At 38.8% G+C, this 23,883-nt stretch overlaps 1 protein-coding gene across 1 annotated transcript; it reads left to right on the top strand.

The window, feature by feature from the left end:
- Positions 1-470: 470 nt before the first annotated feature.
- On the top strand, positions 471-22,250 carry LOC131929382 (uncharacterized). The gene is made up of 10 exons (XM_059285541.1): positions 471-491; positions 845-1,715; positions 2,128-2,310; positions 3,554-3,661; positions 4,972-5,262; positions 17,487-17,543; positions 18,371-18,474; positions 18,732-18,821; positions 19,009-19,162; positions 19,596-22,250. Exons 1-10 carry the CDS (start codon positions 471-473, stop codon positions 19,766-19,768), a joined length of 2,052 nt encoding a protein of 683 aa, XP_059141524.1. The 3' UTR covers positions 19,769-22,250.
- Positions 22,251-23,883: the final 1,633 nt, after the last annotated feature.

The raw sequence follows: 23,883 nt of genomic DNA, 5'->3' as shown, positions 1-23,883 counted from the left end.
TAGTCACTATAGTCAGTACCAGCTTGTATTGGGATAGCTTATATCATCTTTAACACGTATCATTATATCCTGCACCAATTTGTATTCAAATAGCTTATAGATTTGCTTATATCTAGAACAGCTTATATAATCTATACCACTTATCACTGTGGTTTGTACCAGTTTGTATTCAAATCCCTCAGAGAACAGCTTATATCGTCTCTACCACTTATCGCTGTGGTCTGTACCAGTGTGTATAACAATACCATAGAGAACAGCTTATATCGTCTCTACCACTTATCATTAAGTACCTGCTGTAGTCATGTGGCCGAGCGATAGTTACCTCACGTCTTGTCTTGTGTGTCCAGGGTTCCACCAGCCCGTCACGTGGTCGACCCCCACCCATGTTACCTGAAAGAAACCCTCAGACACAGCTCGGCAACAGGGCATCCAGCAACAGATCTTCCATTTCTAGCAGGGTTTGTATTTTCATGATTACTTTTCTTGGCTGTGTTATTTTAAAAGTTATTTCCCTTCTTTATTTTTAAAGTTATTTCCCTTCTTTATTTTTTTTTTAAAACTATCCCCCTTTAAATCCACATAATAAAATATCAATAACTTGTTCTAAATATTGCATCGTCATATGGCATTTTAAAACGGATCTAACTAACTCAATATATGTAAAACTTAAAAATTCTATTTACAATTATTTTTTCAAGGTATTTATCTTTTGTTTTTAGGCATTGTATTATTTTTTACCTTTAATCTTTGAGAATTTTACGCGCCATAAATGCTATTGTTTATTCAACAATTTATTAAACTCGATTTGTTAGAAAAAAAGTTCCACAATATGAATCATTCTTAGGGTGTGTTCGCGTCTGATATTTCACAGGGTTCAGCGTCTTCCTCTCACTCCCCTCCCGCCAGCCCCGATCTCCACCCCCCGGGCAAGCAGCGGTACCTGGAGAACAAGCCCTTCTCCTACGGGGTGCCCAGCATCAAGCAGACGTGTGAGATGGTCGTCCGGTCCAGGGAATCCTCGCCCCACAACGGCCGACACACCAAGTCGGCCGTCTTGTCTAGCGCTAGCGACTACGCCAGGTTCGCTCACAACGAAGAAAACGGTCAAGGTTATCCAAAGGTCAACGGCAGCCGGGACCGGTCTGCGTCCGTGCCGGATGAGTACCATGAGGTCAAGGCCGAGTACGTGCAGGAAAATATCTACGACTCGAGGTACAGCGAGGGGATCTACGGCAAGTTCGTTCAGCCGGGGAGCCAGAACCGCCCCAAGCTGACCTACGTCCCGCCCCCCGTGGTGCCGACCCCGCCCCACGAGCAGCACAGCCAACAGCATTACCCGCAAGCTGTTGAACAGCTGAGATCAGACGCCGCTGGTGTGTGCACCCAGCACCATCACAACCATCACAACAACAGCAACAACGCCCCGCATTTTCATTCTCCTTCGTCGTCGATCTCATCGAGTTCCCCGATGTCCTCGCCCAAGGTCAACCACTCAAGGTCACGCCCGGACGCCATACCTCCCCCGCCCTCATTCCCCGCCCCCCTCCCCCCTGTACCAGGATACGAAAGATACGCCTCAGCTGAGCCTTCCAGACACTCGCCTTCTCCTCCCCCTCCCCCACCCCCAGCGGAACCAGGCAGCTTTTCTTCCAGATCTTCAAGGTCATCCACCAGGAGGTCAAAGACGTCATCGCCGACGCCTATGGCGTTACACAGCAATTATTACGAGGGCGCCTCGTCGCCATCGCGGCCACTCGTGAATACCTCGCACAACCAGCACCCGCACACACACCCCACACACACTCAGCCCCCTCACATTCAACCCACATACACCCACCCCACACACGTGCACCCCGCCCACAACTACCCCACAAACAACCAACACGTCCATGCTACGCACATCCAAACCTCACACCCCCCACCCCACACACACTCAGCCCCCTCACATCCAACCCTCACACACCCACCCCGCACACGTCCATCCAGCACACCCCACACACGTCTTACCCACGCACACCAAACCTACACACAACACGCCCACACATCAACCTCCCCCACAATCGCCTTACTCCCCCACCTCACGCGACCCACACAAACCCTCAGCAACCTTTGTTCTCCCGCCTATAGTGCCCCCCACCCCCGTGCCCCCACCTCCACCCCCACCCCCTAGCACCTTCACACCCCCAAACCACCTGGACAAAACTCTCGGTGCCGCGCGGACTGGATCCCCGGCGCGATTCACAGCGAGCAAACAGCCGTCAACAGCCACCCTAGACCAGCTGGCTCAGGTCAAGCTTCGGACAGTCAGCGGTAGGTCACGTGATCTGATTTTGATGCATGACATGGCTGAATGACATGGTTGCATGACATTAGTTGTATGACATGGCTGAATGACATGGCTGAATGATATTGGTTGTATGACATGGCTGGATGACATTGACTGGATGGCATGGCTGGATGACATGGCTGGATGACATGGCTGAATGACATTAGTTGTATGACATGGCTGAATGACATTGTCTAGATGACTTGGCTGAATTACAAGGCTGGATGGCATTGGCTGGATGACATGGCTGAATGACATTAGTTGTATGACATGGCTGAATGACATGGCTGAATGATATTGGTTGTATGACATGGCTGGATGACATTGACTGGATGGCATGGCTGAATGACATTGGTTGTATGACATGGCTGAATGACATTGGTTGTATGACATGGCTGAATGATATTGGTTGTATGACATGGCTGGATACATTGACTGGATGGCATGGCTGAATGACATTGGTTGTATGACATGGCTGAATGACATTGGTTGTATGACATTGGCTGGATGACATTGGTTATATGACATTGGCTGGATGACATTGGTTATATGACATTGCTGGATGGCATGGCTGAATGACATTGGTTGTATGACATGGCTGAATGACATTGGTTGTATGACATGGCTGAATGATATTGGTTGTATGACATGGCTGGATGACATTGACTGGATGGCATGGCTGAATGACATTGGTTGTATGACATGGCTGAATGACATTGGTTGTATGACATTGGCTGGATGACATTGGTTATATGACATTGCTGGATGACATGGCTGAATGACATTGACTGTATGCAATGATTGTTAGACACTGGCAGTATGACACTCGTTTCATGACATTGATTGTATGACATGGATGTATGACATTTTGTTTATGACATAGATGTATGACATGCCTGTAGAATAGTGTATGAGAATGAAATAGCGAGGTGGCAAAGTTGCAGGTAAATATGTGTACGAAGAAATTACATTTAAATGCCACATCAGTATGACATCTCTATGATATAGCCTACTTCGGTATGACGTATCTGAATGACATCTGTATGACACTACGCAATGACACATCTAAATGACCATCTGTATGATACATCTGAATGCCATCTGTATGATACATCTGAAAGCCATCTGTATGACATATGTATGACTCACCCGTATGACACTACTGTATGACATTTGTATGACACATCCGTATGACACTGTCATGTCAGTATGCCCGTGTCTCCACAGAGTCCGGCTCCGTCAAATCCCCAACACCGGTCGAAGAGCCGGCACCGGCTGCCATTAACGTCAGACTACGTCCTACACCCGGCAAGTTCGGCAACATTTACACAGAGGGTACGTGTTACCTCCCACTTTTAGAGTTACCTCACAATATTTAGAGTTACTTCCCACTAAGAGTTACCTCCCACTAAGAGTTACCTCCCACTAAGAGTTACCTCCCACTAAGAGTTACCTCCCACTAAGAGTTACCTCACACTAAGAGTTACCTCACACTAAAAGTTACATCCCACCAAGAGTTACCTCACACTAAAAGTTACCTCCCACTAAGAGTTACCTCCCACTAAGAGTTACCTCACACTAAGAGTTACCTCACACTAAAAGTTACCTCACACTAAGAGTTACCTCACACTAAAAGTTACCTCCCACTAAGAGTTACCTCACACTAAGAGTTACCTCACACTAAAAGTTACATCCCACCAAGAGTTACCTCACACTAAAAGTTACCTCCCACTAAGAGTTACCTCACACTAAAAGTTACCTCCCACTAAGAGTTACCTCACACTAAAAGTTACCTCCCGCCAAGAGTTACCTCCCACCAAGAGTTACCTCCCACCAAGAATTACCTCCCACCAAGTTACCTCCCATTAAGGTAAGCGTTACCTATTGAGTCGGTCTGTAAGTAAAAAAAATTCAGGCTCGTGTTTCTTCTTGTCCCTTTATATTCTGGCTATGTGTTTATCTTCTGTTTGAATAGTGTGTTTGTGTTCGTTTGTGTGTGTGTGTGTTCGTTTGTATGTGTGAGTGCGTGTGTTTGTGTGTTGGTACGTGTGTGTGTTCTTTTTTGTGTGTGTGCGTGCGTGTGTGTGTGTGTTTGCGTTTGTGTATGTTGTCTTCGTAGTGTAAAGCGATTCTTTTTTATTTAATCTCTGAGGTTTAAAAAATTTTAAGTGAATTCAGTTTAGTCAGCCCATCTCAGTTTCTTCTCTTAAAAGAAAAAAAATCCCCAAATATGTTTTAAAAAACTACCCCCCCCCCCCCACACACACACTCACTAATCTCCCAGCGCACCCTCCACCGTGACAGCGATTTCCGGTCCATTATGTCTTCTGCCTGTGAACAGATTTCAAACTTTTGCTTTGAGAAATGTCGAGAAAGTTCTTGATTGTTAGGAAAATCTCGTATTGTGGACGTCGTCACATGAAGTTGGCGTTCGTAAACTGAAACCGGTTTCAAATATATTCTAATTTTTTTTATATAATTTCTTTTTTAACAATTACAAATATATTTTTCTTATCTTAATTTCATAACTGTAGTATTAATTTTAAGAAAACAACAATAAACAAAAAATAGATCTTTCTATGAATTCAGATTTTTTTTTCTTTTTTTATGTATTAAAATTTAAAATAGCATATTTTTTTTTACAGAACCAGAGGAGACAACTCTACCCCCTCCTCCACTGCTCGACGATTTAGATGAGTTACCTCCCCCGCCGCCTCCACCTGAACTCTTATGTCATGACCTCACCAGCCTCCATCTCGCGACCATCCCGACCCCCATCCCCTCCCAGCCCCCACCCCCACCTGGGCTGGCAGGTGAGGGGAATTCCACTCCGATGCATCACCCACCCCACGTTGAGCACCAGCAAACGAGCGGTGCCAGTGGCAGGAACGGAGCCGTTATTGGTGCTGGATCAGACTTCTACACTCCGGGGTTGGGTGAGTTGAATTATCACACTTCACATTCAGCTAGGCCAAACACACAGAATTTATCACACTTCAAATTAATCAGGCGAAAACACATTTAAAATCATAAACAACACTTAATATTTGTCATCAATGTAATCTACCTGATATACATCCTTAACCCAACTACACTAGCTGCATATAACTCGCTTGTTTCTAACAACATTTTTGTCGATTGTAAGGCTTTACTCGTTAAAATTAGCATACCAATCGGTTTATGAATATATATATATATATATAAATATATATAAATATATAAATATATATATAGGCCTATTTTAATATATGTATGTATGTCTTATGTATATATGTATATATGTATATATATATATATATATATATATATATATATATATATATATATATATATATTTATATATATATATATATATATATATATATATATATTTATATATATATATATATATATATATATATATATATATATATATATATATATATATATATATATATATATATATATATATATTGTGTGTGAGCGTATCTTGACTTGATTTTGCAAATGTCTAATACTTTGAGTAGTCACTACGGTATTGATTAAATTGATTTAATTAAAGGTGTATGCTTGCAAATAATTTACTCAATTAATGACGGGTTAATTGACCCCACACCCCAATACGACACCCCGTTTGCAACAAGTCAGTCCAGACTCTCCAGTGCGATTTTCCTAACGGTTTAAGTTAACATTCTGTTAACATTCTGTATTCCACGCTAGGATTAAAAGTTAAACTGACATAATTTATTTATTTTTTAATGTGTGATTACAAAGCCTAATTAATGAGAGGCGAATATTATCATTTTTTAAACTGAGATTTTTTAACAGGGCAGAGAAAGGCATCATCGCGTCATCACGTTCAATAGGCGCGCAATTGTTTTTAGTCATGTAACTCTATTATAAATAAAACATGTTAAGTACTGAAAAAAAATTCATAAAAAAACGTTTTAATAACAAGCTTTTAAAAAAAGTAGAAAATAAATTATACACTACTATTTAAATAACTATAAAGAAAAGCGTGGGTCTCTTCCTAAATATTAGTAAAGGTATCCAATAGATACTAAAGTGACCAACGCTTTTCTTTATAGTTATTTAAATAGTACTGTATAATTTATTTTCTACTTTTTATGGCAATAGTACATAAAAGCTTGTTATTAAAACGTTTTTTTTATGTATTTTTTTTAAACTGAGATTTTTTCATGCGTTGTCTGGAACTCGACTCTCAGGCCACGGTGTGTTGGTACCCGGCGCAGGTAGAGTTCTACCTGTGTAGGTAGGTCTACACTCCCTGATCACCTGGCAGGGGGGAGGGGGGAGGGGGGTGCCACCATCACAAATCGGCTGTTGATAATTAACAGGCGAATTTTTTTTCTTCCATCTTGATTTTTTTAGAACGTTTAATTAAAAATAAGTGAAGTTTTTATTTTTCTATTTATAGAACATAAGTAATTAACTAGCTTTAAGGGTGTGTACTGTGTAATCAGGTTTGGGTTAATGAAAATGTGGTAGCAGCCGGGTTATGGGATTCGTGGGGTTATGTAGTGAATGTGGGATAGGGTTAGGGTTACGAGGTTAGGTGTAACAGCTGTGTAGTGTGTTGTTAACGTGAAGTGTGTATTCAGCTCACGTGAGGTGTGTAGTCAGCTAATGTGAAGTGTTTAGTCAATATAAAACTATAACTGTGTTACAGTTTCTAAAGTGTCTAATTGAAAACTTTTTTCGATGATATATTCTAGTACTGTGGGTGAGGTCACAATAATTCTAACACTTAGGGAACGACGTAATTTTATTTTAACCCTCCCTCACTCCACCCACCCGCGTCTTTGGTGAAGTAAATTGTGTTGATAAACTGTCTACAGCCGCAACTCGCTTTAAGGCAGTTCCTGGTCACTAGGCAACACGCTTTCCCACACACTCAAACACGTACACATATATACACACTTTGTCACATTCCCACAAACACACTTTTCTTTCTTAAAAAATCACACTCTCCCAAAATCACACACACTTCCACCACACAAGAGTAAGGGGGTGATCCATTAATAGAACGTGTGATCACTCACACACACAAACTCACACACACACAAACTCACTCACACAAACTCACTCACACACAAACTCACTCACACACACAAACTCACTCACACACACAAACTCACTCACACACAAACTCACACACACACACTAACTCACACACACACAAACTCACACACACAAACTCACTCACACACAAACTCACACACACAAACTCACTCACACACAAACTCACTCACACACAAACTCACTCACACACAAACTCACTCACACACACTAACTCACTCACACACACACAAACTCACTCACACACACAAACTCACTCACACACACACACAAACTCACTCACTCACACACACAAACTCACACACACAAACTCACTCACACACAAACTCACTCTCACACAAACACACCTTCTCACACTTACATTCACTCACAAATTCACTCACACACACAAACTCACACACACTCACACAAGACCGAGATGGTTGTCCAACAATACAACTTGTTCATCACTATCAAACGATCGACCGTCGAGGTAGATCGACCGTCGAGGTAGATCGACCGTCGAGGTAGATCGACCGTCGAGGTAGATCGACCGTCGAGGTAGATCGACCGTCGAGGTAGATCGACCGTCGAGGTAGATCGACCGTCGAGGTAGATCGACCGTCGAGGTAAATCGACTCAGGTTCTCAAAATCCTCGCCATTCCTCTCGAGAACATCTTTCTCCGCTCATCATGTGCCCGGTCCATTTAAAAAAAAACTCTACTCCACCTAATCTAAGTCCCGCCGAATCTCTCGAAGATTTCTTCTAAAATCTATGTTTTATGTGTTGAGGGCAGATCCTGCAGTTCGCGGCATGACGCTTGGACCAGCTCTTAAAGCTGTCTTAGTTAATTATCTTAACGTACGTGACTCGGGCCTATAAAAACTTGTATGGAAATTGTTCGCGTAATTATTTTTGATGCTCCAGACCCTAGTGAGTTGTTTCCCTTGCCCGTGTTTCAGCAGCCATTTTGTTGTTGCTAAATATAAACGTTCTATTTATAGCGAGTGTCTAAAGGAATGAACCAATCATCGCATTCTCTAAACGTGCTTGTAAACAGATTTTTAGAATAGTTTTGTGTGGTTGTTGCAGGGGAACTGTGTGATGTTGTGGTTGTGTGACCATGTGGTTGTGTGGTTGTGTAACCATGTGGTTGGTCGTGTGACCATGTGGTTGTGTGACCATGTGGTTGTGTGGTTGATTATCAAAGCGGTCTCTCATTTTGCCTATTCTCCACCCAACGAATACAAAACTATCATCAACCAAATTATTTTGCCTTTCTCCTGAGTTATCTAATCTTGAAACCCTTTCTTTTCTCCCCATCCCACCCGCCCCCGCCCCTTCTAAAAACGACACATTTTAAAACTGTAGCAAAAATAACCTTTTTCTTATTTATAAGTCGCTAACTGCTCAGTGTCGACGAGGTCTTTAAGTGCGTCTCAAGATCTGTATTAAAAAATCCTTTGACGCTGCAAGTTTATTTCTCAATCAGACAAATGCCTTTTTTCTAAAGGCCATTTGTTAGTGGTGCGTGAGGGCGTTTATGATAAACGTTTTTCTCTGGTTTTAAATACAATTAGAATTATTTTCATCACAATTTGTAGTTAGGTCTGTTTGAACTAGGTACATACACACTCACACACACACATATATATCACATACTGAAACACGCAATACACCACACACACACACACAGTCACACAGACTACAACACACTGAAGCACTCAAGACATCACACACACTCACACAATAAACTAGCACATATTTACTTAACACACGCACACATATAAAACATCACCTAATCATTACAACACACACGCACCACATTACACTGACACACTCACTAAATCGCACACTACATCACAAACACATTTACAAAACACACAATACACATACTCAGTACAACACTCGCTACATCACACTCACACATTCATACACGCACAAAATCACGAACACACACACTACATCACACACACACATTACAACACACACTCCCCACCACACACACACCTAATGTCAACAAATAAAACACGCGTGAACCAAACGAACGCTCCTCTTCAAGTTTCACTTTAGCACATTTTAATGGAGACGCATTTCAACACCTGCGGGATGTATAAATAGATGACGACAGGTACATTGGATACACGCACATGCTGGGGCGATGGGATGTCCATTTACACCTTCAATCGATTTGATTCTGTGGCTATTTATAAACCACCTTACACCCATCGCCCCAACCCCATCATCCTAACCCCATCACCCCACCCCCATCACCCCACCTACATTACCCCACACCCACACCCAACACCCCACCCCCATCAGCTAGTCCACATCCCATTCAGCTAATCCACAGCCCCATCAGCTAATCCACACTCCATCAGATAATCCACACCCCCATCAGCTAATCCACAACCCCATCAGCTAATCCACACCCCCATCAGCTAATCCACACCCCATCAGCTAGTCCACATCCCATTCAGCTAATCCACACCATCATCAGCTAATCCACACCCCCATCAGCTAATCCACACCCCATCAGCTAATCCACACCCCCATCAGCTAATCCACACCCCATCAGCTAGTCCACACCCCATCAGCTAATTCACACCATCATTAGCTAATCCACACCATCATTAGCTAATCCACACCATTATCAGCTAATCCACACCATCATCAGCTAATCCACACCCCCATCAGCTAATCCATACCATCATCAGCTAGTCCACACCCCCATCATCTAATCCACACCCCCATCAGCTAATCCATACCCCCATCAGCTAATCCACACCCCCATCAGTTAATCCACACCCCCATCAGCTAATCCACACCCCCATCAGCTAATCCACACCCCCATCAGTTAATCCACACCCCCATCATCCCTCTTAATACTTACCCTTTGAGTAAAACCGTAAGAAAATTATTTTAGTTTTCGTTGTTTAAAAACCTAATTCAAGAGAAAAGCTTACTTTTTAAAAATCGTAATGTCGGTTCGACCACAGGTCTTCGTCAAACAAACGACGTTTTGAAGGGGACAAAACTCTGGTTTTACCCAGACTTGTCACTAAAACAGAATTTCTTCATCAAATATGTAACCAATTACACCCTTAGCTGAGTCATTTCTTTTCAACGCAGAACTAAACCCTCGTTACCAACTACCCATCCCAAAAACCTTTTTTTATGAGAACGAGAACGTAGCTTCATTAAGTTGGGCAATAACATATGGAATAGCCTGCCCAATCACATATACATAGTCCATTAAAGAAAGCGTATTCAAAGCAAACCTAAGTAAAGGCATATTTTATCAAAACATCATCTGAACCATCGCCTCAATTTTATTCTTAAATTAGATTCAAATGGTTGATATATTGTCGTATTCTTTAAGCAATCTGAGTACTTCAAATATTTCCCGAAAATGTAGCCAGTTTTGACACACCCCCTCCCCCACCCAATCCGCGCTTTGGCCGCACTTATATATGGGTGTGAGTCTATGAGAGGGGTTACAACCCCCCTTGCCTACGCCACTGCAAAGAAATCCTGGCTTTCCGATCGACAGATATGAATGGCCACTGCGGACGACGATAAACTAGAGATTAACCACGGCGGAAAGTGGAACAACAAAAAAAACTGATCTAAAGAGGCGTGCGTTGCCTCTAGATAGGAAAATAATTGTTTCGTTGTTTTTAATCCTACATTTCAAATAACACTTCATTCTTCCTCGTTCAAAAACAAATCGAGTTTCAATGTTTATTTAAACGACGCTTGTAACCTTTCCTTGACACACACACCCTTACCCCCCCCCCCCCCCCCCACCCCCATTTTGTCTCTGAAATTTGTTTTGGGACCCAGACGATAAGTGGCTATGCAGTGACGTCACTCACTTCTGTTCTCAAAGATAGGTAGGCAGGAAGACGTGTGGACTCACGCATGCGCAGAACGGCCGGTGATGGCCAACATTTGTTCGTGCTCATACCTAGCCAATCAGATTAATTTCTAACAAGATGATTACTATGGGGGCAATTTCATTCTTGCTGGTCGTTATAAAATTACGCGCTGGTCCGGGAAAAGTGGGGGGGGGGGGGGGGGTAGATCCGATTTTCCGAAAGTAAACTACGTGGGGAAGGAGAGGAAAGGTCACCCACAAGACTTGTAGGATTTTGGTAATCAGTCGTTACGTCATCTTGTAAGACCGCGCACCTAAGCAGACGATACGGTTTTTTTTCTGTCTGTTAGCATTGGTTACTCGTCGTGTTGATAGCCTTGTTTTATATGTTACGTCATAATGCCCGGGCATCTGTCGTGTGTCCAGTAGCGTAGCGAGGGGGGGGGCATGGGGGGACATATGTCCCCGGGCGCCGACCTTAGGGGGCGCCAAAATGGGTTGGAAAAATAAATTGAAAGGTTGAGGGGGGGTGAAAATCGAAAGTTTGAGGGGGGGGGTGCAAATGAAAATCTCGAGGGGGGGTGCAAATCGAAAGTTCGAGGGGGGTGCAAATTGAAATCTTGAGGGGGGGGTGCAAATCGAAAAGTTTGTCCCCGGGCGCCGGGAAGGGTCGCTACGCCTCTGCGTGTGTCTGTCTTTGTATATGTATCTGCCCTATGTCTGTATCTGCCCCTGTGTTTGTATGTATCACTGTACTTGTATGTTCTTGTTTGAGTTGTATGTAGCTGTTTGATAACATAGAGTAATATCTTAAGTGACTGAGTAATCTACCTTACTTTAAAAATAATGAGAGTTATCTACCTTACTGCAAAACTAATGGGATTCATCTACCTTACTTTAAAAATAATGAGAAGTATCTACCATAGATAAAAACAAATGGGAGTTATCTACCTTAATGCAAAACTAATGGAGTTATCTTTGAGATTATTTGTAGTCATCAACCTTAGTTACTTTTCAAAGATAATTATCCCATTCTAATATAACAGTAACCATTTTCATTCACATATAAAACCCAACCCCCTCCATTTACGTCCCTCCTCTCAATTTATCCATTCTTTCGTTTGCCTATTTTAATCGTATTAATTAGTTAATCAAACGTAATTAACGATGAGATGCGAGTCTTCAGATCAGATACACTGGAAGTGTGTGACCTTTGACATTTGGTTGCTACGGTAAACAAACAAGATGAGAACATTGTCAAGGAGATCAGCGGGGAATCATTGGGGCTCGTCTTGCAGTCATCACTCGCACACTCACACGGGGGCACTTCACACACTTACACACACAAACAAGCTCACACAATCAGCGGGGGCTCGTCCGGGATTGTTTTTTTTTGGCTATCGCTTATTCACACAACCACAAATACTCTTTTCACACAACCACACATACTCTACTCACACAATCACACATACTCTACTCACACAATCACACATACTCTACTCACACAATCACACTTACTGTATTCACACAATCACACATACTGTATTCACACAATCACACTTACTCTACTCACACAATCACACATACTCTACTCACACAATCACACATACTCTACTCACACAATCACACATACTCTACCCACACAATCACACATACTCTACTCACACAATCACACACACTCTACTCACACATCACACATACTCTACTCACACAACCACACATACTCTACCCACACAATCACACATACTCTACTCACACAATCACACATACTCTACTCACACAATCACACATACTCTACTCACACAACCACACACACTCTACTCACACAATCACATATACTCTGCCACACTCACTTCACAAACACACTCACACTTAACTATTCACACAATCACTCACGAACTGACACACACACACACACATGCAAGATGCGTACCGTGCCATTATTTCACCTGCTTCTCGTCATTGTACGCTTGTTTTTCTTTGTGTGTGAAACAAGGTGAACATTGTATTGCCCTCTCTCTCATCCTATCTCTCCTCCTCTCTCCTCTCCCTCTCTCTTTTTCTCTCCCTCTCTCTATCTCTCCTATTTTTCCTCCTGTCCCTTGCTCTCTCTTTATCACTTCTTATCCCGTTCTCTCTCACACGCATACATTCACCAAATATAACGAGTTCACGCTTCAAAAATCTCGAGAGAGAACTCTCGCCTCCCTCACTTATTACCTCCCCCAATCCTCCAGTACAATCCCCCCCACCCCCACTACCCAGCGCCCCTAACCACTCCTGCCCTACCCCAAAATTTAAATCATCCCCTAAAGGTGAGCAGTGAATTAAAGTGCTGGCACCCAGAGAGTGACACGTCATGTGCACTCTTCTAAATCCACACAGCATTGAGTTCTATGGGCAGACATTGTGCAGTATTAGAGTTTCTTCCAGGCATCTCTTCAGGAGGGCTCCGCCCACCCCCCCTCCGAAAAATGGCTACCCAACGCCCCCCAAACGAAATAGAATTTATATAGAATTTATATACTTTTACCAGTGTCACTCACCCCCCCCCCCCCCCCCGGAGAAAAAAGTCTGGAAGAAACACTGTTTGGTATTTCATAGTTTATCTACAGGATCGGATTAAAGGTGGGCCCCCTGAATAAAACTATCTTGGGTCATTGTGGGGGCCCCTGTCTAAAATTATCTGGTCTCTGTAGCTGCTATACAACATGGACGATCTAGATCTTATTACATACAATATTTCGAGGACTCCTATTTTCGGGAGTACTAAAACCTTTGTTAAGTGTCTATGTACTAAAACCTGTACGGTACCACTAGACTATGCTGTTAGACCCTACACTGTGTCCACGGTGCCTACTATACACCTCCAACCCTGTAAACCAACCCCAGCAGTAACGTGAGTACCTCACTGGCTCCCTTCACGATCTCTGATACCTGTTGAAATTCGCCTGCACTGTTTTGTGTTAGCTCACACACTTTCATGTACGATCACACATTCACGTGTGAGAAACATGGCACCATATCTTTATAACGCGATCACATCAAAGTAGTTCTTATATTTTTATTGTTATTTATATCAACCTGTAAACTTACCTATACAAGCCGCGCAGAATATGCGCCAATTGTTCTATTTATAGCTTGCGTTTCCTCGCTTCTTCCTACTTATTCGGCGCGCGCATGCGCGAGTTGATGTAAAAGCAGGCGTAAGTAAACAATGAAAGTGAAAACACAAAAAGGGTAGGGGTGGGTGGGTGGGCCTTTTTTTTAAAGCCGTGGATCTCGAGGTGAAGTTTATGTTTATAAACTCGGAAACTTCACTTCAAAATGTGTGCATGTCCGGGGTGGGGGTGGGGGTGCATCATGTGTTTTGTGTGAGTACATGTGGGTTTGGGTTTGTGTTGTAACATGGACATACAGACATTTCAAAGACCTTACACTTACATAACGGTACCTTAGGTTACCTATTTAGGCTTGTACGTGGAGACATTGTTACCTCGGTCAACGTGTTAGGCGTCATAGTGACCGTTGACTCCGATTTCAGCCTGTTTTTCTTTTTCGATTTGCTTTCATAGCTTTTGTCCATCCAAGAAAAAACTACAAGGCAGTAGTTTGATTTTGAAGTTAGGTTTCTTTCCTAGATAGATTGCTGTCCCCAGCTAACGAGCCTCATCTGCCCGGGGTTTAAACTCGGGACTTTTCAGTTTGGCAACCATGAGCTTTACCGACCCGATCACGCAAATCATTTCTCTAAAGTACAATTGAAATAGAAATGTGTACAGCTTATGTAGTGCGAAATCTGTTCTCCCAAGAGATGGGTGGTCATAGTTTATTGGTGAACTCAGTGAGACAGTACAGGTGAGACTAACCAGGTGTCTTGACAAGTCACTAGTGAGACCAGATATTGTTAGAAGGTCACACGACAGATAAGTGAGTTATGGTGCCGACCTATACCACGCAGACGATTCAGCGGTGGGGTGTCCATACTTTTGGTTGTTTTTTTTTTATTTTAATAAAAGATTTATTTTTAATTAAACTAATTACATGAATAAAATTAACGACAAAATAGTGGGGTTCTTGAAACACGGGCCCTTGGGTCGTAGCCACGCTAGCCCCATGGTTAATCCTGCACTGATAAATCTGTTATTTTGACTAGAGTTTTTTGGATAATGGAAACATGGGTTTTTCCTTTCCTCTTCTAAAAGTCCAACGAACTTTCAGTTTCTCCTTTAAGGCAGATTTACGGCTAAGATTTTAGTTTCGATTGTACTCAATACTCAGTTTTATTAATGTACTTTTGCCTACGCAATCTTAGAAGTTTTGAGCTAACTAAAAAGTTTCATGTGGTGGAACTATCCACGAGACAAAGTACTGTGAGGCAGAAACACGAGGAAGAAATAGCTTGAGCTAACATGGTGTGTAGTTGCATGTTGTTCTGCTCACCTGTCTGGGGGGGGGGGGTTACCTGTGTCATAATACACCTGTGCAGGTACACCTATACAGTGGCTGACGTGTGTCTGGATTTCAACTACAGGCCAGGACTAGGGCTAGGTTCTTTAATCAAGTGAGAGGCACCGATGGTGTTGTGTAATACAGTCCCAGTCTCTTCTCCATCCTACTTATGTTTGAGTTGCTTGCACGCGTTGATGTCTTAAAGTTTTAATTTTCGTGTTGGTGTGTTTATATCTTCTACCCCATCGAAACTAAGGCTACATGAATTTATGGCATCCACCATTATCGTTAAAAAGTGTAAGCACGTGTTAAGGGCACGTGTTAATTGGGGTTGGGGGTGACACCACACAACTATATCATAATCATTCATTGGGTTACATACTATTTTTATAAAATATAACCTTTCATTTGGTTATATACTGTACTATTTTTATTTAATATGAAAATAGTTTGTATATATTGTAAAATGTATCTATAATACAAGTAATTTGTAAACCATATAATAGACAATAATCTGTTTAAAGCTTAAAAGCATTTAAGTTCAAGTAAAATATTAGTCATATGCTAAACAAAATTTTGAACTACACAGAAGGCGATATGTGTTGAGTGGACCATATTTATTACATTGTAAATTTCAGTTTACAAAGTTATTTTTTTCTTGTTTAAATATGCTTCGGACATTTAATATTGGTAGCGTGTATTATATAGTTAATGCGCTTTATTCTCGAGATGGGGGGGGGGGCGCCATCCAAATGAAGAAGTTACACAACATTGCAAACCACGAGAGACTTGATATATAAATATTTGAGTTCAAAGAGAGTTAAATCAGCCTATTCATTGTGAATGTCAATTAGATCCAACACAGGACTTGGGTGATTTTTGTTTTCGAAAAAAAAAATCATTTAACCATCTAGAAATATTACGTTTTATACAGTTTTAAGACACTTTTAAAAGCAAAATGGTTGTGCTACGTTACCCCCTTTAGATTATTTCCCTTACAGCTAAGTTAGATTATGCCCCTTACGTGTGTGGGGTATGTTGAGACTGGTGCTGTATCAAAGATGACCTTTTTGAGTAGATAGCCTCCCCTGAATGAAAAGTATCTCTTGTTTGTGTTCCTATTGTACAAAAGTCGATACAACAAAAGATGTAGTAATGTAAGGCCGTCTTACACTGTACAATAAAAGGCTTGGCAAAAAAAAATGACTACTGATGGTCATTGACCGCTAAGTCGTGAGAGCTGCTCTATTTGACCATTCCCCTCTGGTATTTGAATGCAGATTATTTTTGGTAAAGGCGGATTAGCTTGGGAAAAGGGAGCTAATGTTGGGTGAGCGGGGGTTAAAAGACTTTAAAATTAGGTCAGTGATTTCTAAGGCAAACAACAAACTACCAGTCAAAGCTGGAGAGTTACCAAACATGACAACAAATAGATCGAAATGGTTGACTCGGCGAGGCTATGTTTGATATCCTGTACGCAAATAAAAGATTGACTCCGTATGCCGTATGGAAATATTTATCCTCGTTTTCAAACCAATCAACACGGTGTAAAGGCAAGTTCTAAACCGATTTGTTTTTTAGCGCGGTCGGTGTGTACTCACTTTTGATTTACCTAGCTGTATTGTTAGGGTGAGTATTTTAGTGGACAACTCGTTGTGTTGATGTGCATGAATTGTGAGCTGATCAGGAGGGAGCACATTCAGCGCATACCTGAAGGAGAATAAAAAATCACGTGACATTAATTTCATCAAATTGTTTCTACTTTCAGAAAAACTCACAACAGAGTCTGTGGCCAACATGGACTTTGAAATTCCTGACGATATCGGTATGTTTTATTTTTTATTTTTTGTTTTTACTGCTGCTTTTAACAACTTGTTCAGATGAAAGTTTTTTCCAGGCATCTCTTCACCCCCCCCCCCCCCCGAAAAAAGTCTACCGCCCCCTCCCCCCCCCCCCAAATGAAATGGAATTTATATAGCAAATATATACATTTAACAGTGTCTGCCTCCCCCCCCCCCGAAGAAAGTCTACCCCCCCCCCCGAAAATTTCAAGTTCCCCCCCCCCCCCCCCCCCCGAGAAAAAAAAGTCTGGAAGAAACACTGGGTAGTGGATTGCTCATTTATAAGCCTTATATATCACGGAGCGAGTGGGTTGTGGTTTATTTGTTTATATGGTATATATGGGCTTGAGTGGTGGTATAGAGCATGTATTAAATGGTTGAATGAATAGAATCAAGATTGGTATAGCTGATTACATTTTTTTTAAAACTTGTAATGGTATTAGACACTATTAGACCTAAAGAAAATTTAACAAGTGATTTTTTTCTCTATAAAATGATGTGATTTGCACTATTAATATTTTTTTAAACTAGTTTGTTTTTTGTAGTAGTTGTAATAAATAATAGCATAAATAAATAAATAGTATTTAAATAATAGCATTGGGAATTTTGTTCTCATGTGGGTTATAATTACATGCCTAGATCTATATAATACATTTATTTTGTCCTCCCCCACTGCTGCAAAACAATAAATACACCCATTACTTTGGAAGTTTGTAGATTAAATAGATGATAAATAATAATAATTAAAATACATGTTCAGTAGATTTGAATTCAAAACTTAATTATATAAATATGTTTATTTTTGTCTTAGATCTAAGTCAATGTCCTGGACTAGTGGAGATCAACAAACACACCCCAAACTGGAAAAAGGACATGATAGAGAAGAAGAACCAAGAGAAAATTGAGGAATATGTTGTAAGTTATTTAACTTTCATTTCTCAATATTTATCTGGCCTTCATTAATCTGCCAGAAAATTGCTATGCAAAATAAAATAAAATTTGGCTAGTTAAAAAATGTTTCCTAAAGCAGCACACTCCTATAAAAGAAAAAGCCTTTTTTTTTTTTTAAAGATTTGTTTAATATTTTTTAAAACTCAAGCATTTATTTTCAAAGAAAATATTGTAAAAAAATTTATTAATCTAATATCATTTTCTTTTGTTGTTTTTTACAGAAAGGTATTTTGAGACAAAGAGAATTGGAAGCAAAATGGAAAAATGTCCCTGAATGGAAAAGAAAAATTTTACAAAAGAAGGAAGAAGAGGTATGTCATTGATTACCTAGACCTATATGACTAAGTGAACATTTAATTAGCCTTTCCATTTTCAACCAGGCATCTCATCAGGTACTGTGAATTCATTAAAGACATCACTGATGTTTGTGGTTTAGACCCATAAACAATCTACAGCTTTTTTTAAAAAAACAGTTAAAATTTGTTTTGTTTACTCCAGGAACAAGGGATAGTAAAAGCTGAAACACCAGAGAAAGACAAGAAGCCACCCGAACAAAAATCTGGAGAAAAAGAGAAAAAAGTCGCAAGTAAAAAAGCACCAGTGCCACCACCACCACCACCAAAAGATGATTTTGTTCCCCCCAAACCAAAAGGTGAATATGTCCTCCCCTTCTAATTAGCCAAAACATGATTTTTGTCCCCCCCCCCCCCCCTTCTAATTTCTAATTAACCAACACATGATTTTTGTTTCTTTCACACTCAAACCAAAAATTGTCTGCCCTGTTTCCCCCCCCCCCCCCCTTAAAAAAGTGAATCCTCTCTCTCTTACCATGAACCAAAAGATTTTGTCCCCCCCCCCCCCCCCCACTTACCCACAACAACTCCCTCCCCTTCCAAACCTTAGGATTATTTCATTCACAGTTTAAGTAGAAACTGAGTATGAGGTATACATACATATTAAACACATCAGAATTATGGTGCTTAATGGATAAAAACTTATTTTATTGCAGAAATTTTAAATGTAATATTCAGCTATTTTTTGTTTGCTACCAGAAAATAACCAGAAAATTTTATTTTGTCGTGTAGGTGACATTGTTCCAGCTGCCTTGAGCATAGATCCTGAAGAACTAGCTGCAATGCCTCCATGGAAGAGGGAACTGCTGTTCAAGAGGGACAAGGTTCCAATCACATTTTCTAATGAGTTTAACCCTGAGGAACAAGAGCAGTCTGGGCAGGGGGACGACCCCGATGCCAGTTGATGGAGTTCTCTGAGATATGAATGACTGCTTTCTTGTGTAAATGTGTACACAAATCAAATGTTGATTTCATTACCAGATTTTTCTGCCCACTATGTTAGAACTTTTAATTAAGAAAGGGTTTTGTTTTAAAGTAATTCATTAGGCAATTATCAACAAAATGCATATTTCAATGATTATATAAAATTGATGTGTAAATAATTTTTTTTTAAATTCTGGTAATTTTTGTAACCTTTGTTTTTGTAAAATATTTTACTATTTTATCTTTGAAAGATAAAAAGAAATCTCTTTTTTTACATTTTGTAAAATAATTTTGGTTGTTAAAGTGTAGTCTTGTCAGTTGAAACAGGATAATTAAATGCAATTTGTATCTGGCAATAAACCAATGTGAGGATAACTGTGTGATTGTGAAATTGAAATGAATTCATTTTATACTCATAAAGATGTATAGTCTTATATAAATTAATAAGCTGGATTGTATTAATGCCTGTGTGAACATGTTCAAAAACTTGCCAGATTGGCAAGATTTTATTTTTAATCTAGCTAGAGTAGTATATATTTTATACTTAAAATAAATTGTTTTTAAATGTGTATGATCTATGAACTGGTTTTTAGAGTTTAAAAAAGTATCTACTTTATTACTAAAAAATTATTTTATCAAGTGTTTAAATCATAGTTATAATATTATTGTGAGCCGAATAGTGCCAAAATAATTTCTACAAAGTTTTCCTTATATGAAAACCAAATTTATTATGAATAGTATAAATCATATAGAACATTAGAAACAAATCATTAATTATTCAAATAAAGGCCTACTATAATTGAGTTTGGATAATTTTTAGCTAATGCTATTACTTGTTAGCTTGTCTTTTTGAAAATTCTGTTACTATAATGTTTATCTATTTATGTATAATATTTTGACGGAATCTGATTTATTGTATTATACAATCGAGATCTTTTTCCACCATTAAATTACTGTAGTGATCTCTTGTGGATTTCAACTTTAGATTGTTGAATTTGAATTTTGTACAATATAGTTGAGACAAACTGCTTCCTGTTATGTGTCTTTAACACAATAACTGGAACTGCCAAGCTCTTTTTGATCTGTTTTACAACAAACTCTTTATATTTATTAATTGAATTGATAAAAAGGGATAAAATTATGAAGAGCGCCCTCTCTATTATAAATACAATTTGATGGGGTTTTTTAATGCCCTTTCGTAAGATGTTAAGGTTATGCCAATTAAAACATTAAATTTATACACAATACCTTTTTGCATTTAGAGGCTTTTTCTATTGGAAAAGTAAATAAAGCTTGAACAAATCTACTTGACTGATTTATTAAAATAGTATTATTATACTGAAAATTTGTTGGTATTTGTGTACAAATTTTTCTCACTTTTCTGTGTTGTAGACTACTTGTAGATAAAATGATGAAGTTTTAAATTCTGTCAACTATGGTCATTAAATGACAAATATCTTCAAATATGTTAGTGCTTTGCATTAGATACATTTTTACATTTCAAATAATCATAAAGGTTCTGCCATCTTGTGTTTACAAACTATGTGAATAAGAGTTGTCCACCCTCCTTCTAAACTTCTTTGATACTGGTGTGATCACAGTGTCTTAAACAATAAACGTGCCTTTGCTATTGAAAGCTACATTGCACAGTTCATTTGTCACCTTTCTAAGCTAGGTTCTATTTTCAAAAAAGGCACAATGTTGCTGTTAAAAGTGGTACAGTTTTCAATCAGAGCCTTCATCAAGCTAATATCAAGTAAAATATTCATCTAGCTATCAAAGTACAATCCAGCAAATTATAAAACGTTTCTGATTTCTAAAGGAGTTTTGAAGATACTTTTAAACATACCTGTATTCTATTATCTTTGTATATATTTTTAATAAATAATTTATTTTAATGTAAATGTAAAAAAAAATTTAAACTTTTATAAGTAAAATAGTTTGTTAAAAACTTATGAAAACAAATCATGTCGCTGTTGTTTAAAGTCAGTAATCATTGTTGTTAGATATATTTGTTTCTTTTATTTTCAGTGATTGGTATTTTAAGTTGTTCATTACCTACAACACCAAAAGGGAGAATTAAAGAGCTCTAATGATTGCAATTGTATTGACAGTTAAAGTCATTGATTATTTTTATGCAAATTATTGTTAGCATATTCTACTTTGTCACATTTAATCATTTATTTATTCATCAGTTTGTGATATAAATTTAGCATCTCCTATTTCATTTATCTGTTTGTAATGTAGTAGCTGCCATTGCTAAGATGTGTATGCTTGTATAAAACATTGCTAATTTTTTTTTTATATGAATATTTTTCTCAAAGGTTAAATCCTGTTATAGTTCAATTTTATATAAAATATGAAAATAACTGAGAATTGTATAAATCAACTAAAGATTGCCAAAAGTTCCTTTAAAAATAATTTTTTAAACCAGCTTTAAAAAAAAGGTTTTCTAAGTTTGAAAAAAAACCGTTATAATATCATCCTCTTAGATACTTTTTTTGATGTGTTGAAGATATGAAAATTTTATTTTAAAAGCCACCCTACATTTTATGAATATTTATTTCAGACACATATTCATAAGCATTTTTATTTTCACATTTTAAATTGCCATTTTAGCATTTTAAATTAAGAGTAATTAAGAAATTACTAATTTGCAGTTAGATTACTATATGAATGCAATGGTGAAAACTGTCAATAAGTTTCCCATTGGAATGAAGCAAATTTTTCTGTCATCCCTTTCTGAATATATGGCTTCTTTTGTTTCGCCTGCTTTGTTATTTGTGTAGTTGTTTTTATTTATCCCTGTGTGCTATGCTGATCATGATGCCAGAGGACAAAAAAACTTCCAAGTGTGGATTTTAAAAGAACTATTGTTTTGATATCAAGTATTATTTCTATTAAGTGGCCTAGGCAACTTCTCAGGAAAACCTTAAAACCGAATCAAATTTTTTTTTTCGATACATTCATGTATTACTCTTTGTTTTGTTTTATGTGTTTTTAAGTGAATCCAGAGGAATTAAAATATGTCAACTTGAGTTTTACTAAATAAAATGAGCTACCCAGTATGATTTTTAGAGATTCTATTGAGTAGCTGTTTGGGTTAAGCCTTTTTTACTGGTTCGATTAAAGGACCCAGAGTGCTCTGTACTAGCTCACCTAAAGGATCCAGACTATTAGTCTAATAAATATATAAAAATTCCATCTATTTAATCCATTCATTGTATGTTGCCGCAAGTAACAAATAATGTTGTTCTGTTTACACAACTTCTAGAATGAGGCTCAAATTTTGTGTGGGTATCATCCATGCTGTAGCAACCATTTCTTGCCACTCATAGCTTGTAATGTGCATGTGTGTTCTCGTCTCTTGTTAGAGTTAACAAATCATGGATGTAAGATGTCTCTAGAGTTAGGTTAACGAGTCATGGATGTAAAGATGTCTCTAAAGTTAGGTTAACAAGTCATGGATGTAAGGTGTCAATCTTAAACTTGTATTTCTTCCAGACAGGATTATCATGAATAGTGTTCAAACATTTATTCTTTCTTTCTTTGTCCCTTGATGCTTCTGTTATTAAACTTATTCATATAAATTTTCTTGATTTTTTTAATCGTTTTATTTTTAAATAAAAGAATTTTAATGGCAGTCATATATTTAATTACAGTAAAAAAAAAAAAGCAGTAACCTCTGTCAGTTTTATAGTTTGTTTTACTGTAAACCTTTCACTAGACAAAACTACACAAACTTATGCTAGACTCCAGCTTGAGGTTTTTAAATTTTCTGAACCCCTAACTCTCCTAAGTCTTACAGATTTTATTTCATAAACCCAACCAAATGCTTACACAGTAAAAAATTAAATAATCATTTATCAATTAATTAAATTAGCAACTTTATTTTATAAACCATATAACGCAAAATAGTATGGTCTCTCTATTTTAACAACAAAATAACTAATCACAATGGTTAAGAACACAAAATGTATCATATTCAAACTACCCACACATAAATATGTTATGTTCTAGTTGACATACAAAATGTGACAAGTTCTAGCTAACCACACACAAAATGTGACAAGTTCTAGCTAATCACATACAAAAT

Source organism: Physella acuta, unplaced genomic scaffold (genome assembly GCF_028476545.2).
Source record: "Physella acuta isolate Inbredline_101_S28 unplaced genomic scaffold, ASM2847654v3 ptg001623l, whole genome shotgun sequence".
NCBI classification, from domain to species: domain Eukaryota; kingdom Metazoa; phylum Mollusca; class Gastropoda; family Physidae; genus Physella; species Physella acuta.
This window is presented reverse-complemented; position numbering and strand designations above follow the sequence as displayed.